The sequence below is a fragment of the Sebastes umbrosus genome, chromosome 9, assembly GCF_015220745.1.
Source record: "Sebastes umbrosus isolate fSebUmb1 chromosome 9, fSebUmb1.pri, whole genome shotgun sequence".
Lineage (NCBI taxonomy): Eukaryota > Metazoa > Chordata > Actinopteri > Perciformes > Sebastidae > Sebastes > Sebastes umbrosus.
In genome coordinates this window covers 33596048-33611607 of record NC_051277.1, presented here as the reverse complement: position 1 = coordinate 33611607, position 15560 = coordinate 33596048, and the positions used below count along the sequence as shown (strand labels likewise).

General features: G+C 44.3%; 1 protein-coding gene across 1 annotated transcript; it reads right to left on the bottom strand.

The window, feature by feature from the left end:
* Positions 1-4098: 4098 nt before the first annotated feature.
* slitrk2 (SLIT and NTRK-like family, member 2) lies at positions 4099-8418 on the bottom strand. The gene is made up of 2 exons (XM_037779718.1): positions 7874-8418; positions 4099-7668 (listed from the first exon to the last, which is right to left on the bottom strand). Exon 2 carries the CDS (start codon positions 7606-7608, stop codon positions 4939-4941), a length of 2670 nt encoding a protein of 889 aa, XP_037635646.1. The 5' UTR covers positions 7609-7668; positions 7874-8418; the 3' UTR covers positions 4099-4938.
* Between the last annotated feature and the right edge of the window lie 7142 nt (positions 8419-15560).

Sequence of the window (15560 nt, the reverse complement as noted above, 5' to 3'; positions counted from 1 at the left end):
TAGAGCTTTAAACTGCAGTCACAGTCTTCAGAAGACAACGGGACAAAGAGAGACTGTGAGAGGTGGCTGACAGCTCCAGAAAAAGCTGGTGAGTGAGTTAAGGTGCTGTTTCCACTGTGCTGTATTCCTTCACTACAACCAGCCCATATAGGGACCAACACAAAGACGAATCCAACCAGCTGACCCTCAGTGCCCTGTGGTAGGCAGGCCCATTTTTTGGGGAAAAAGATTTCCAGCAAAAAACACAAAGCCAGACTATTTAATCTACAGACCACTTTGCAACCTAACTCTCCAAAAAGTGAACTGGCTGGTCTCCTTGGCGCAGGGCTCTCAGGTCCCAGCCGTCAGATTGGAACGCGGCCCTGTTGCCGACAACATTTCAGCACCTTGGACAGCTACACAATAGCCAGCAGAGATCCAGCGGGGGAAAACACGAGGACAAAAGACAGAGGAGGAGGTGGAGGAGGGCGCTGGGCATACAAAAGGGAAAAGAGAAGAATTTGGCCGCTGGGAGGCCATTCACAGAGGACACAAAGAGCCAATGTCAACGGGAGTTGAAGGACATAAGACAGAATTAGCATTAGAGCGGGTAGCACAGTTCATCCATGCCACGGCTGGGGAGGAGAGGAGGACAGGCCTAGAGATGCACAGGGGATGATAATACGCACTAACATGCATTATTATCGAGGGCAGGTTGCAGAGAAGCGCTGTATTTCCTAAAAGATGGTTTCTAGGTGAGTCAGTGCTCTTTATGCTGCAGAAGACGGTCCTTTCACTGCTCATGCACCACAGAAATACACCGCTGTCAGTCGCTATGCTAATTGCAATTCTTCTCCTCTGTAAGATTTCAATGGCCGAGAAGCAGCAGCTGTTAAAGATGTCACATTTGTTTCACTCTACATAACCGGCGTCATTAGTGAACGGCAGGATGTGGAGGAATGTCTGCATGTTACTGTTACATTTCCTTCTGCAGCTGATACACACGGGGCTATTCACTACAAGTGATGCTCTACTATTCACTACAGGTGATGCTCTACTATTCACTACAGATGATGCTCTACTATGCACTACAGATGATGCCCTACTATTCATTACAGGTAACGCTCTACTATTCACTACAGGTGATGCTCTACTATTCACTACAGGTGATGCTCTACTATTCACTACAGGTGACGCTCTACTATTCACTACAGATGATGCTCTACTATTCACTACAGATGATGCTCTACTATTCACTACAGGTGATGCTCTACTATTCACTACAGGTGATGCTCTACTATTCACTACAGATGATGCCCTACTATTCATTACAGGTAACGCTCTACTATTCACTACAGGTGATGCTCTACTATTCACTACAGGTGATGCTCTACTATTCACTACAGGTGACACTCTACTATTCACTACAGATGATGCTCTACTATTCACTACAGATGATGCTCTACTATTCACTACAGGTGATGCTCTACTATTCACTACAGGTGATGCTCTACTATTCACTACAGGTGATGCTCTACTATTCACTACAGGTGACACTCTACTATTCACTACAGATGATGCTCTACTATTCACTACAGATGATGCCCTACTATTCATTACAGGTAACGCTCTACTATTCACTACAGATGATGCTCTACTATTCACTACAGATGATGCCCTACTATTCATTACAGGTAACGCTCTACTATTCATTACAGGTGATGCTCTACTATTCACTACAGTTGACGCTCTACTATTCACTACAGATGATGCTCTACTATTCACTACAGGTAGCGCTTTACTTTTCACTACAGGTGCTGCTCTACTATTCACTATACAGGTAACGCTTTACTATTCACTACAGAAAATGCTCTACTATTCACTACAGGTAATGCTTACTACTCACTACAGGTGACGCTCTACTATTCACTATAGGTGACACTCTACTATTCATTACAGGTGACACTCTACTATTCACTACAGGTAACGCTCTACTATTCACTAAAGGTAACGCTCTACTATTCACTACAGGTGATGCTCTACTATTCACTACAGATGATGCTCTACTATTCATTACAGGTAACGCTCTACTATTCACTACAGGTGATACTCTACTATTCACTACAGGTAACACTCTACTATTCAATACAGATGATGCTCTACTATTCACTATACAGGTAACGCTCTACTATTTACTACAGATGATGCTCTACTACTCATTACAGGTAACGCTCTACTATTCACTACAGGTGACGCTCTACTATTCACTACAGGTAGCGCTTTACTTTTCACTATAGGTGCTGCTCTACTATTCACTATACAGGTAACGCTCTACTATTCACTACAGATAATGCTCTACTATTCACTACAGGTAACGCTCTACTGTTCACTACAGGTGATGCTCTACTATTCACTACAGGTAATGCTTACTACTCACTACAGGTGACGCTCTACTATTCACTATAGGTGACACTCTACTATTCATTACAGGTGACGCTCTACTATTCACTACAGGTAACGCTCTACTATTCACTAAAGGTAACGCTCTACTATTCACTACAGGTGATGCTCTACTATTCACTACAGATGATGCTCTACTATTCATTACAGGTAACGCTCTACTATTCACTACAGGTGATACTCTACTATTCACTACAGGTAACACTCTACTATTCAATACAGATGATGCTCTACTATTCACTATACAGGTAACGCTCTACTATTTACTACAGATGATGCTCTACTATTCACTACAGGTGACGCTCTACTATTCACTACAGGTGACACTCTACTGTTCACTACAGGTGACGCTCTACTATTCACTACAGGTGACACTCTACTATTCATTACAGGTGACACTCTACTATTCACTACAGGTAACGCTCTACTATTCACTAAAGGTAACGCTCTACTATTCACTACAGGTGACGCTCTACTATTCACTTCAGGTGACGCTCTACTATTCACTACAGGTGACGCTCTACTGATCACTACAGGTGCTGCTCTACTATTCACTATACAGGTAACGCTCTACTATTCACTACGGATGATGCTCTACTATTCACTACAGGTGACGCTCTACTATTCACTACAGATGATGCTCTACTATTCATTACAGGTAACGCTCTACTATTCACTACAGGTGATACTCTACTATTCACTACAGGTAACACTACTATTCAATACAGATGATGCTCTACTATTCACTACAGGTGACGCTCTACTATTCACTACAGGTGATACTCTACTATTCACTACAGGTAATGCTCTACTATTCACTACAGGTGACACTCTACTGTTCACTACAGGTGACGCTCTACTATTCACTACAGGTGACGCTCTACTATTCACTACAGGTGATGCTCTACTATTCACTACAGGTGACGCTCTACTATTCACTACAGGTAACGCTCTACTATTTACTACAGGTAACGCTCTACTATTCACTACAGGTGACGCTCTACTATTCACTACAAGTGACGCTCTACTGTTCACTACAGGTAACGCTCTACTATTTACTACAGGTAATGCTGTACTATTCACTACAGGTGATGCTCTACTATTCACTGCAGGTGATGCTCTTCTATTCAATACAGGTGACACTACTATTCACTACAGGTGATGCTCTACTATTCACTACAGGTGATGCTCTTCTATTCACTACAGGTGATGCTCCTCTATTCACTACAGGTGACGCTCTACTATTTACTACAGGTGACGCTCTACTATTCACTATACAGGTAACGCTCTTCTAATGTCACGGCTGCTCTGCTGTACATGACACTGGCCCACAGTTAAAAAAGCCACATTCACAATTTCCATACGTCTCTTCAGCGTACAATCACTCTACATCCCTCAGTGAGGTCTGACACATCCATCACACAGGAGCGTTGGATGTTAGAGGAGATTTCAGGAAATTGGAATAAACCTTGAAATGCTGTGTGAGGGAAGACATCATTCAACTGAGAAGGAGCCCAAAAAAACACCTGTGTAATCATTAGAGGAGCTGCAGCTCCCACACACACATACACACACACATACACTTACACACACACACACACACACACACACACACAATAACCCAGCACAGTGTGGACAGAATTTACCTCACGCTCAGGATCTTGACAAAGTGCTTCAGTGAAAGTTTAATGGCGCGTTTTGGCCGCGCTGTATTGCTCCCCTATAGCATACAATGTTCTCTACAAGTTGTACATCTCCAAAGACACTTCATATTCAAAGCAAAATAACAGGATTCTCCCCGACAACAACTCACACATCAGTTCACACTCAGTCTCAAGTTCTTTTTTTTCTTTTTTTCTTTTTAAACAGACAAATAAGTCTTCTATTTTACATAAAGATTTGATTTTTTTAAAATACAGCACTTTCAAAAAAGGAACATTTCCATTTTGCAGAGAGCATTGTTGATAAAATAGTTGAGTGCAAAGGCACTTTCTGGAGTAAGTATTTAAGATTCTGCTGCTTGTTGGATTTTGAAGAGGTTCTCTTTTATGGTTTTACAGTCGCCAGTTATCTGTGTCTGCTCAGTATGTACAGGAATGTCAATCTGTAGCATGTACTCCTCTACAAAGAACCAGGATCTCATTGGGAAAATAAAATACAGATTTATGAAAAGCCGCATTTGTACACAGTCCTGCCCATTGTATACCTGCCGTCGTCAAAGTCTTTTGGAATTTCACTTTTCAAAAAAGAAGAAATAATTTATACCTTCCAGGAAGAAAAATAGAGCTGCATAATAATATACTTCTTATACTCCTTTTATACATCTTGAAAAGAGAAAGAGAAGAAAAGGAAGAGAGAAAAAAGATCATCAGTCAATCATGATGGATTGAACACAGATAGATAAGATAGATAAGATATAGAGGGCTATTATTACAGTAACTGCGTGATTATTATGAATGCTGCACAGAACCGGGGGGGAGGGGGGGCATTGTCGCTATCTTACAGTTGGCTCATCGCAGTCTGTTTCTCCAGAACCTCCAGGTAGTCTGGTTCTGTTTTTAGCTTCCCAGGGAGCAAAAGCGGGTGCTCATTGTTTTTTGGGGGGTGTTCAGCCCCGTAGTACTTCCTGGGGGTCCCGTACAGCACAGTTTTATTCAACCTGTCCTGGTTGGGGATGTGCCGCCGGGCTGTAGCAGCCTCGTAGGGGGGCACGATGCAAGGTCTCTTAGGTAAAGTGCAAAAGTTGTAATGGAAAGGGGGGGCGCCTGCAGCCGTGGGAAGCTCTTTGTGGGGCCTCTCCCCTAGGTTCTGATACAACATCTCAGGAGGGTCCGGGGTGGTCAGACCGCATGATGTTGGAGATTTATCCATAAAATCCATTGTGCTGATGGTGTAGGCCCCGGGGCTGCGGGTCAGGACATCCTTCTTTACGTCCAGAGGCCCAAAGCTGAGCTCCTTCAGGTTGCGGTAATACGCCACCTGCTCGCCGTCCTTCTGCATGTAGATGGGGTTTTGGCACATGGAGCCCACAGGTGGGGGGATGTAGTTATAAACGTGGCTTTCTGAGGTTTTGTCTTGGGTTGCTTCGGGAGTGTAGGAGCCATATTGCACTTGAAAAGAGTTGAGATCTAAGTTGTTAGCGCCAGTGGGGACGTGCTCCACTCCTTTGCGCCGCTTCAGAACAAAAACAAAGAGGCCTGCGCCGAAGCAGACCGACAGGATGAAGACAACAAGAAGCCCAAGAATCAGGACCGAGAGTGGCACCTCAGGGTGCAACTCAGTAGTGTGGATTCTGGATTCAGTTGGGCTCACTGAGCTAAAAGAAGAGGAGGAGGAAGGCATGGTGGCCTCAGTGCCAGGGCTCATTAATGTGGGGGCTTTTGTAGGGGGTGCATGTTGTGGGGGGGGCACCTCGCTGGGCTCAGGGCAGATGGCCTCATTGCGAAGTGAGCGCAGCAGGCGACCTGCGTGTTTAGAGGGTGAATCACAAGTGATTTCGTTAACCACTACGCTGGTACTGGACAGCTCCATCCAGTTTTTGAGTGCCACGATGTCACAGGTGCAGTCCCAGGGGTTCTCCTGCAGGTCGATCTGGATGAACGCCGAAAGCTGGTCTAGTACTCCTCGAACCGCCAGGTAGGAGAAATGATTGTTTCTCAAGTTGAGTCGCGTTAGCATGGTGCCACCAAAAACATTGTCAGGGAGCGACCTTAACAGGTTGTTGTTCAGAAAAAGCAGCTGGAGGTTATGCAAAGAGTTAAATGTTTGTGGTAGAATGTCTTTGATGATGTTATATTCCAAATACAGATACTGGAGCGACTGCAGGCCAGCGAAGAGTGATTGAGTAAGTGATTCAATGTAATTCCCATTCAGATAGAGCCGTCTGAGGTTGGTTAGATTCTCAAACGCTCCTTCCTGAATCACTGCGATCCGGTTATTTCCTAAGTGAAGCAGCTCCAGGGAGCTGTACTCAGTCAGATCAGTCCTGTAAATCACCTGTAAGTAGTTACCGGTCAGGTGGAGCTTCTTTGGGTAGGATGGCTTGGGGTTCAGCTCACTGATGTTATGCAACTTTCGCTCTTGGCAGTTGATGTTCAATCCGCTGTCGGGATTTTGCGAAGTGCACACGCACACACTGGGACACAGCATGGGCACGGGGGAGCGCGTCTGGTAAACCATTATAGGCCGCCCAAAAATGCGTTTGTCCTTTGTGATGCGAGGGGTGGGCCTGTAGGGCGTTTTGGGCGGGCGGGAAGCTTTGGGGGCCCGGGTGGGGGTGATCATGCCGGGGTGGTAGGTCGGGGGCAGGGCCCCTTGGAAGTGAGAGTCAGAGGGGGGGTGCACACGCTCACCAGCATTCCTGCGTGGGCACAGATCCTGCTTTATGAGCTGCGTGATGTCTTTACCGTGCAGCCTGAACGGCGTCTCGCACACTATGTCCCCCACAAAGACAGAAATAGTGTCCAGCCAGGATTTGAGGGGAATCAGATCACAGGTGCAGTTCCACGGGTTCTCCTCTAGCTGGATCTCCATGATGCCGCCTATGTGCTCTAAAACCCCAGCAAACGGCAGCATCTTGAGCCGGTTGCCACGTAAATCCAAGTGGGTGAGGAGCACAAAACGGAAGATGTTGGGAGGCAAAGACAACAGCAGGTTGTCATTCAGGATCAACACTTTGAGCTTATTAAGCTTACTGAAAGCACCCGGCTCTATGACGCTGATATAATTATAGTCTGCCTGTAAATACTCCAAACTCTCCAGGCCTGCGAAGGTGTCTTCTTTGATCACCTCCAGGTTGTTGTTGTTCAAGTGGAGCCGCTTCAGGAAGCGCAGCCCGTTGAAGGCGCCGGTTCGGATCTCCTGCAAGCCGTTATTCCCCAGATGCAGCGAGGTGACATTGCCGTAATTGACAAACTCATTGGCGCTGAGCCGTGACAGGAAGTTTCCATTTAGAAAAAGCTGTGAGATTTTATTCGGGGGCGCCTGGAACTGATTGACGCTGGTAAATCCTTTATTCTCACAGTTGATGTTGAGGATGTTCTCCCGCTCCTCGCAGCTGCAGCGGCTCTTGCAGATCTCTTTGGAGGCTGAAGTTTTGCGGCTCTCCGTCTCGGACGGTGACAGGCTGGTGACCGTGAGGACGCTCAGCAGGAGGACGCCGCTCAGCATCTTTACAGCCAGAAAAGGTCGCTGAAATATAGATCCAGCATTTAAGTTTGCAGCGTGAGCCTTGGATGGAAAGAAAAAAAAAATCTGTGGGTGAGTTGTCAGAGCAGGGAGAGGGGAAAGGAGGTGGAGGCGCTCACACACACACACAAACACTCACTCTCTCTCACACACACGCACACACACACTCAAACACACCAGCTCGCAGAATACAGGCGCACCGCCGTTATTTGGTGTCAAAACGGCACCGTGAAATCTCTCCATTGACCTTCAGTTTGAATCCAAAAAATAACAAAAATCAATCCTGGAAGAGAAAAAGAGCGGAAGCATCGCAGATGAGCGGGATCCGGTGAGCTGGATGGACTGGACACATTGTCAGACACAGAGGAGAGTCAGAGGGAGAAAAGCCGCTTACTGCGACCCGCTTTTCCTTCTAGAGAGCGCACATTTATTCACGCACATCAGCAGCAGCTGCAGCCAGATATCCAGAGAGAGAGCAGGGCGTAGGAACGCTGCCTCTCTCCTCCGTCACACACAAACACAGCTTCATTCTAGTCCGGAGGCACAAGAAAACACTTTTTAAAGATCCAGGAATAATGCGCAAAGACGCACCGTGACGCACGGCCGGCTTCCTGATGGCCTGCTCCAAAAGGACAGGAGAGTCTCCGGGAGGACAGGAGAGGAAGAAGCAGCGCGCTTCACACAGAGACACAGAGGGGACAGAGATGTTCCCGGAGCTGAGACATACCGTCGGTCCTCCTCCTCCGCTCCTCCGCACACTGAGCGGCTGCTGCTGCCGCTGCTGCTGCTGCCTCACTGCGCGCGCGCGCGTGTGTGTGTGTGAGAGAGAGAGAGAGAGAGAGAGAGAGAGAGAGAGAGAGAGAGAGAAAACCAGGGGCCGTTACGTCACCAACACAGCCAAAATTAACACACACACACACACACACACCACTAATTATCAACTTTAATAATTTTCTCATATCAAATCCAGTTTAATCTCAAACAAAGTAAAATAATCACAATCTCACTGCTTTTCACTGTTCTCAACAACATTACTATTATTATTATTATTATTATTATTATTATTATTATCATTATTATTATTGTTATTATTATTAATAATAATAATATTGTTGTTGTTGTTGTTACAGCATCATTCTATCTGTCTTATAGAAGAAAAAATCTAAACTCCGGTGTGTAAGTGGAAGCAGTTCCATCATGTCATTGTGTCACTGGGAGGTTCCCTGTGATGCTCCATGACTTCCTGTCCCCAGTGAAGAACTGCAGTGGGAACCTTGAACGGGAACTAATTTGCATTAAATCCTCTAGATATGCATCTGCTAAATCAGCCAATTATGATGTGATATCATCTTCATATTATGGTGCAGATGTAATGCTATAGAGACACAGAGTGTCACCCCGGCAGTCAGTTCATCAGGAGCCTTTTTGTTTTCTTCTTGTTACCCATGATGCCACTAGGAGGCAGCCTCTCTCTGTATTCCCTGTTCCACTCTTCATCTTTCACTCACTCATTCACACTGACCTGTTTCTTTCACAACATCTATATGTTATTAGCAGTGGTTTCACATACTGGAGCAGTTTCCTCATATTCCTCAGTGATAGATAATACTATATAACAAAGTACAATACACTATACACTGATAATAATCGCTGTCTGTGACACCATTGTTTGGTGTTTTAATTCAATGATTTACTGTAATGTTCCTATAATATTCCAATGGTAAATAATTAATCACAACAGAGAAATAGTTATAAAAAGTAAATAAAAATCACAACTGCTCTGGAAGCACTTCCACCTGTTTCACCTAAAACTATATTATTACAATTTAAAGACAGGTTTCTTTATAGATACACAAGAGTTTTTGGGGGCAGCTGTGGTTCAGAGGGTAGAGCAGGTCGTCCACCAATCGGAAGGTTGTAGGTTCGATCCCCGGCTGCTCTGGGTCACATGTCGATGTGTCCTTGAGCAAGACACTTCACCCCAAATTGCTCCCGAAGGCATAGCCATCGGTGTGTGAATGAGTATTTAGATTAGATCCTGATGGGATCAAAGTTGGCACCTTAGCAGCCTCTGTCATCAGTGTACGAATGTGTGTGTGAATGGGTGAATGCTGACATGTAGTGTAAAGAGCTTTGAGTGGTTGGAAGACTAGAAAAGCGCTATATAGATGCAAGTCCATTTACCACTTTTTTCTTCCTCTTTTGAACACTTTATTTATGATTATACCATAAAGACGCTGTCAACCCTCGGCGTCCCTGAACATGCCTACACAAAACCCTCAAGACTCCATGTAGTACTGTAGAATATACATCAGATACATGAGTACAACATATAGAAATACATACACTGCCTCTGCTACGTATATCTTACTTTTTCTAAACATTGACATTCTAACATTGACATCACTTCTTCCTCCCAGCATTGACTTCCACTGGAGAAGAAAAGCGCTTTTTCACAGCAGACATTTAGTATAGTCAAATAAAAGGTGTTAGTAATAGCGACTGTCCCAGTGAGTCAGTATGCACACTACCAGGACCTTTGAGTTAAAGAGGAATCAGACTCCACCTTTAAAGCAACCCCACGTCATGCCTGATTTGTGACTTGTGAAGGAGAACCTTAACTCGGCTGTATGAAAGCAGAAGTCAGTCGGGGGCCTGGAGGCAGCCGGACTGAGCCCGTTCTCCATGTCAGAGTGTGACAGGACTGGTCCAACTCCGGTGCTGCTCCCTGACTTTAAACATACTGTAGTGGCAACATGATGTTTCACAGTTCTGTTGAAGGATTTCAATAACTACGCTGGAACATATCTGTGAGTTTATTCCCACTGAGGCCCACCTGTAAATATATCATCCTAATTCTGTGATGATAATGATGATAGAGAACGTAATGATGAGAGTGACATTCAGCTTTCTGTTTGTTCATTTCTTTATTGAGACTGATGGGCGCCTCAGGTTGCAGCGATGATTGATGGGGAGAGGGATTGTGGAAGGTTTCCACCTGAGACCAGGTGGGTACGTGTTGTCAGAGCGCCGCTCCACAACACGTTTGTCAAGTCGATCACAGGCCACCGAGGAGCATGTGTGTGTTAGTGTGACAGAGACGGAGTAGAGGAAACACAATAAACAATCACATCAGCATTTTTTAAGTTGATATAAATCGTTATTTCATGAATATATAAATATAAAACACAAGTACTTTTAAAGCTTAGTCACAGCAGCCTTTCAAACACTAACATTCATTTCAATAGAACCTCTGTGATTAGTGGATCTGCTCACGGGACGCAAAATAAGCCCAAACAGATCTTTCACATCAATTTCAACTTTGGTGAAAATGAATTCTCCCTGTTCTTTACTGGAGCAGTCGGTCTTCACAATGTTGACCTTTGTGAAAATGGGGAGGAAAACAGAGGAAGCTATTCTGCCACCTGATTTATGTGAGTGAATAGAGATGAGTGCATGTTCACTGATGTTTGCGTTCATGACTGCCCCCCCCCCCCCCCCCCCTCCCCCCTTCCCCCCCTCCCCCCCTCGGACCAGTGCTGATAACCTGTTAGCAGGCAGCAGGGAAACATGTGAGCCGAGGACTGTTACTGAGTCCCCCGTGTTGCATGACTAAGGTTATTATGAGTTCATTAAAGCTAGGGTCAGTAATCATGAGAAACTATCAAGAGTACACTAGATTTCAAAATGATCCAACCTAGAAACCAGTCCAGTGTTGCCAACTCTTCTCCAATGAAAATAGCTCACAGCACTAGCTCCAAAAGTCCCTAAATCTAGACAGAAAGTCTCCAAGTCGTCAACATTGTCCGTCCCTTCAGGCCTCCCTCCAGACACACTCCCCCAACATTATCATTAGGTAGTAAGACAGGTGGGTAGACAGGTAAGTAGGCAGACAGGTAGGTACACAAGTAAGTAGGTAGACAGGTAGGTAGACATGTAGACAGTCTGTCCCTTCAGTCCTCCCTCCAAAGACACTCCCCCAACATTATCATTAGGTAGTAAGACAGGTAGTTAGACAGGTAGACAGTCTGTCCCTTCAGGCCTCCCTCCAAGACACTACCCCAACATTATCATTAGGTAGTAAGACAGGTAGGAAGACAGGTAGGTAGATAGGTAGACAGTCCGTCCCTTCAGGCCTCCGTCCAAAGACACTCTCCCAACATTATCATTATGAACTTAAACAACCAACATGGCTACTGTTAGAACTCACAGCTGTCAAGCTTGCAGCTGGTGGAAGATTCTGGTGGAATGCAGTGAGTGCACACAGGTAGACAGGTAGGTAGGCAGACACATACGTAGGTAGACAGGTAGGTAGGCAGACACATAGGTAGGTAGACAGGTAGGAAGGCAGACACATACGTAGGTAGACAGGTAGGTAGGCAGACACATAGGTAGGTAGACAGGTAGGTAGGCAGACACATAGGTAGGTAGACAGGTAGGTAGGCAGACACATACGTAGGTAGACAGGTAGGTAGGCAGACACATAGGTAGGTAGACAGGTAGGTAGGCAGACACATAGGTAGGTAGACAGGTAGGTAGGCAGACACATAGGTAGGTAGACAGGTAGGTAGGCAGACACATATGTAGGTAGACAGGTAGGTTACCCGTCCAATCATTACATTCGTGCTGAATGAAATGATTGGACGGGTTATGTTTTTTTTTGTCAGAGCATTTGATTCATTGATAGCTGACGGGATGTAAAGAGAATTTCAACTACTAGAACAAAAATGTTTTTAAAGAAGATTACCAACTCTAGCTTTAAATGCTAATCCATTTAACTTCATTGATTTAGGGTCCAAAACCTCAATTCCACCATTCTCTGGCTTGAGATGTTTTGATAATTGAATTGACTTCTATGGATCTCCAATGGGTCCTTTTATAAAAACAAATAGTCCCCAGGTCCCTCCCAACAATCCCAGAAAGATACACTGGGGCTATCTTGAAAAAATAACTCTTGAACCAGAGCACATAGATTCATGTATAAAGACACTTTTTTGTGTAAGTCGACCATAACAATTCTGATTTTTTACATCACTTTGACGTTATGCCATAATTTTGACCCAGAAATCCAAGATGGCTGCCATCCAGTAGAGTGAAAACACAACTTTTAAATGGAAAGATGTGTATCAGAGAAAATTGTCTATAAAAGACAACTTCTAAAGTACATTTTACTTTTTAAACAATATTTGATCATTTAGTCTGGTAGATCATGACATTACATTAGTAGAAGACAACCAGATCTGGGTCCAATCAGACCAGATCTGGGTAGGATGAGACCAGATCTGGCTAGGATAAGACCAGATCTGGGTAGGATAAGACCAGATCTGGGTAGGATAAGACCAGATATGGCTAGGATAAGACCAGATCTGGGTAGGATAAGACCAGATCTGGGTAGGATAAGACCAGATCTGGCTTAGATAAGACCAGATCTGGGTAGGATGAGACCAGATCTGGGTAGGATGAGACCAGATCTGGGTAGGATAAGACCAGATCTGGCTTAGATAAGACCAGATCTGGGTAGGATGAGACCAGAGCTGGCTAGGATAAGACCAGATCTGGGTAGGATAAGACCAGATCTGGGTAGGATAAGACCAGATCTGGCTAGGATAAGACCAGATCTGGGTAGGATAAGACCAGAGCTGGCTAGGATAAGACCAGATCTGGGTAGGATGAGACCAGATCTGGCTAGGATAAGACCAGATCTGGCTAGGATGAGACCAGATCTGGCTAGGATAAGACCAGATCTGGGTAGAATATATTAGGACCAGATCTGGGTAGAATTTATTAGCGCGTGCATGAACGTAAGACAAACTTAAGGGTCCTGGTTTCTGGAAACATGGTCACCCTGTGTTACCAGACACATTAGAGAGCTGTAATTTATATAGAATAGGATCATAAATAAACACCATGAAGTATTATTATTATTTTCTGCTCATATGTAATTGACCTTTTTTCAGATTGGTGTCTGATTGCCTGAATGATCAGCTACAGCTCTCCTCTTTCTTTCATTTAACACTCCATCACTGACTATATAATCCTCTTTGTGTGTTTTGGAGGGACACGGGGGGGTGTGGGTCAAACGGAGGGAATGAAGAAGTGATAAAATGAGAATTTGGAGAGAAAGATGGAAAATTCTCTCAAAGAGAGATTGAAGGATTGCTGTTTTAATGCTCCTGACGTATGTCTGTGAGTTTAGCCGCCGGGGTTCACTGTGACTGTCACCGAGGATGAGGTTTCATAAATGTCTCAAAAGAATGAAAATCCACCATGAAACAGAATTTACATGTGTTGTTTACTAATCATCATGTCATTTCAAGCACATTACAAATCCAAAATATGAACTATTGAAGTAACCCACTCTACACTTCTGTTATGGAGGTTTGAGGTCTTGGAAAAGACAAATCTGGGTCATTGCTGCAACATATTGGTATATGTTTTAATAGCATATACTTATAATTACATAATTAAAGTTATGACAAAAGTCAAAGAACTGAATACAATGTAGAAAGTAATCGCACCAGCTGAACATACTGAAATAAGCGTGGCAAAAAAAAAAAAACATCTTGCAAATGTGCACTAGCTATTCACATTATGAGTAATTTGTTATGTTTTCTTTCACAAAACGTGGACTCAAAATGCAGCACACGAACGAGAGTTTTTAAAGGTAGAACAAAAGAATATTTATTTTCAAAAACGGGGTTCCAGGTTGTGGAGGAGCTGAGTCCAGGAGTGAGCAGGCAGGTTGAAAGCAGCCACAGCTGGCAGGTGACAGACCTGAGCACAGAGCAAAAAAAACACGAGGTAAGTCCAAACAATTCCAAAAAAACAAGAGCAACAGCAAAGAGCAAAAACTAGGGAGCCTGAATTAGTTTTGTACCACTGAGGGCGACGGAACGATCTGGCGACGAGTAGCAGGAAAACCGGGGTATATATACTGCAGGTGATGATGATTGGTGGCAGCTGTTCCAGCCGAGCCCGCCCAGAGGAGGAGGAGGAGAAGGAAGGCCACACCTCCCGACACACTGACAAACTAGACAAACCAGGGGGAAACACACAAGAGACAAAAGGACAGGGAAACATAGGAAACAAAAGGAACTTCTAGACTAAAGGTAGTGAACATGACATAATTATTCAGGTTAAGAACAACGCATCAAAAATAATAGTATTTATGTGTTTGCTATTATCTATATACAGCATAATTTGACTTAGTCACCATCTCTCATTGTCCCTGCTCTGTGTGCACTCTGGTTTAGCTGCACACTCCGTTAGCCTGACAGAGACTAACAGTTTGCCATGAAACCAACCAATGAGAAAACTGGAGTGGGATTATCGGTCACAAGGGAAGACTGGAAGCACTATAGGAAAGAAGATGTTAACTATTTCTGTGGGATCCACAGTGTGTCTACTCCAGAGGGTTACCATAGCTCTTTCCTCATGGACGGACTCATCCCTGCCTAACACATGAGCATTATGGGATGTGCTCTGTTTTCACCCTGGAAATGAATGAGGTAGAAGGCATGTTACATGTTTTATTTATTCTTTTTTTTTCAGTTCAAGTTAGCTTACTTTGATACTAGCATCTGTGAAAACTGTTAACACGTGAATGCATCGACGTTGGTGAGACCAGACTGACTTATGCATGCTGTTTCCCCAACCTGATCTCATGGGAGGCGTATAAAAAGCACACCATTTTAAGGACATCTCGCGTGTCAAGATAACGCATTTTTGGCTTTTCACATGTCATTTAATGCCACATTGTTATCGTGAAACATTCACTTTTATGTAAAACTACTTAGTTAGGTTTAGTAAAAACAGCATGGTCTATCTTCAAGTAAGTACGTAAACTAAGTAAAGTACGTACATAAATAATAGGGATGCACCGATAACACTTTATTTCAGACTGAGTACGAGTTCAAGTACTTACATTTGGGTGC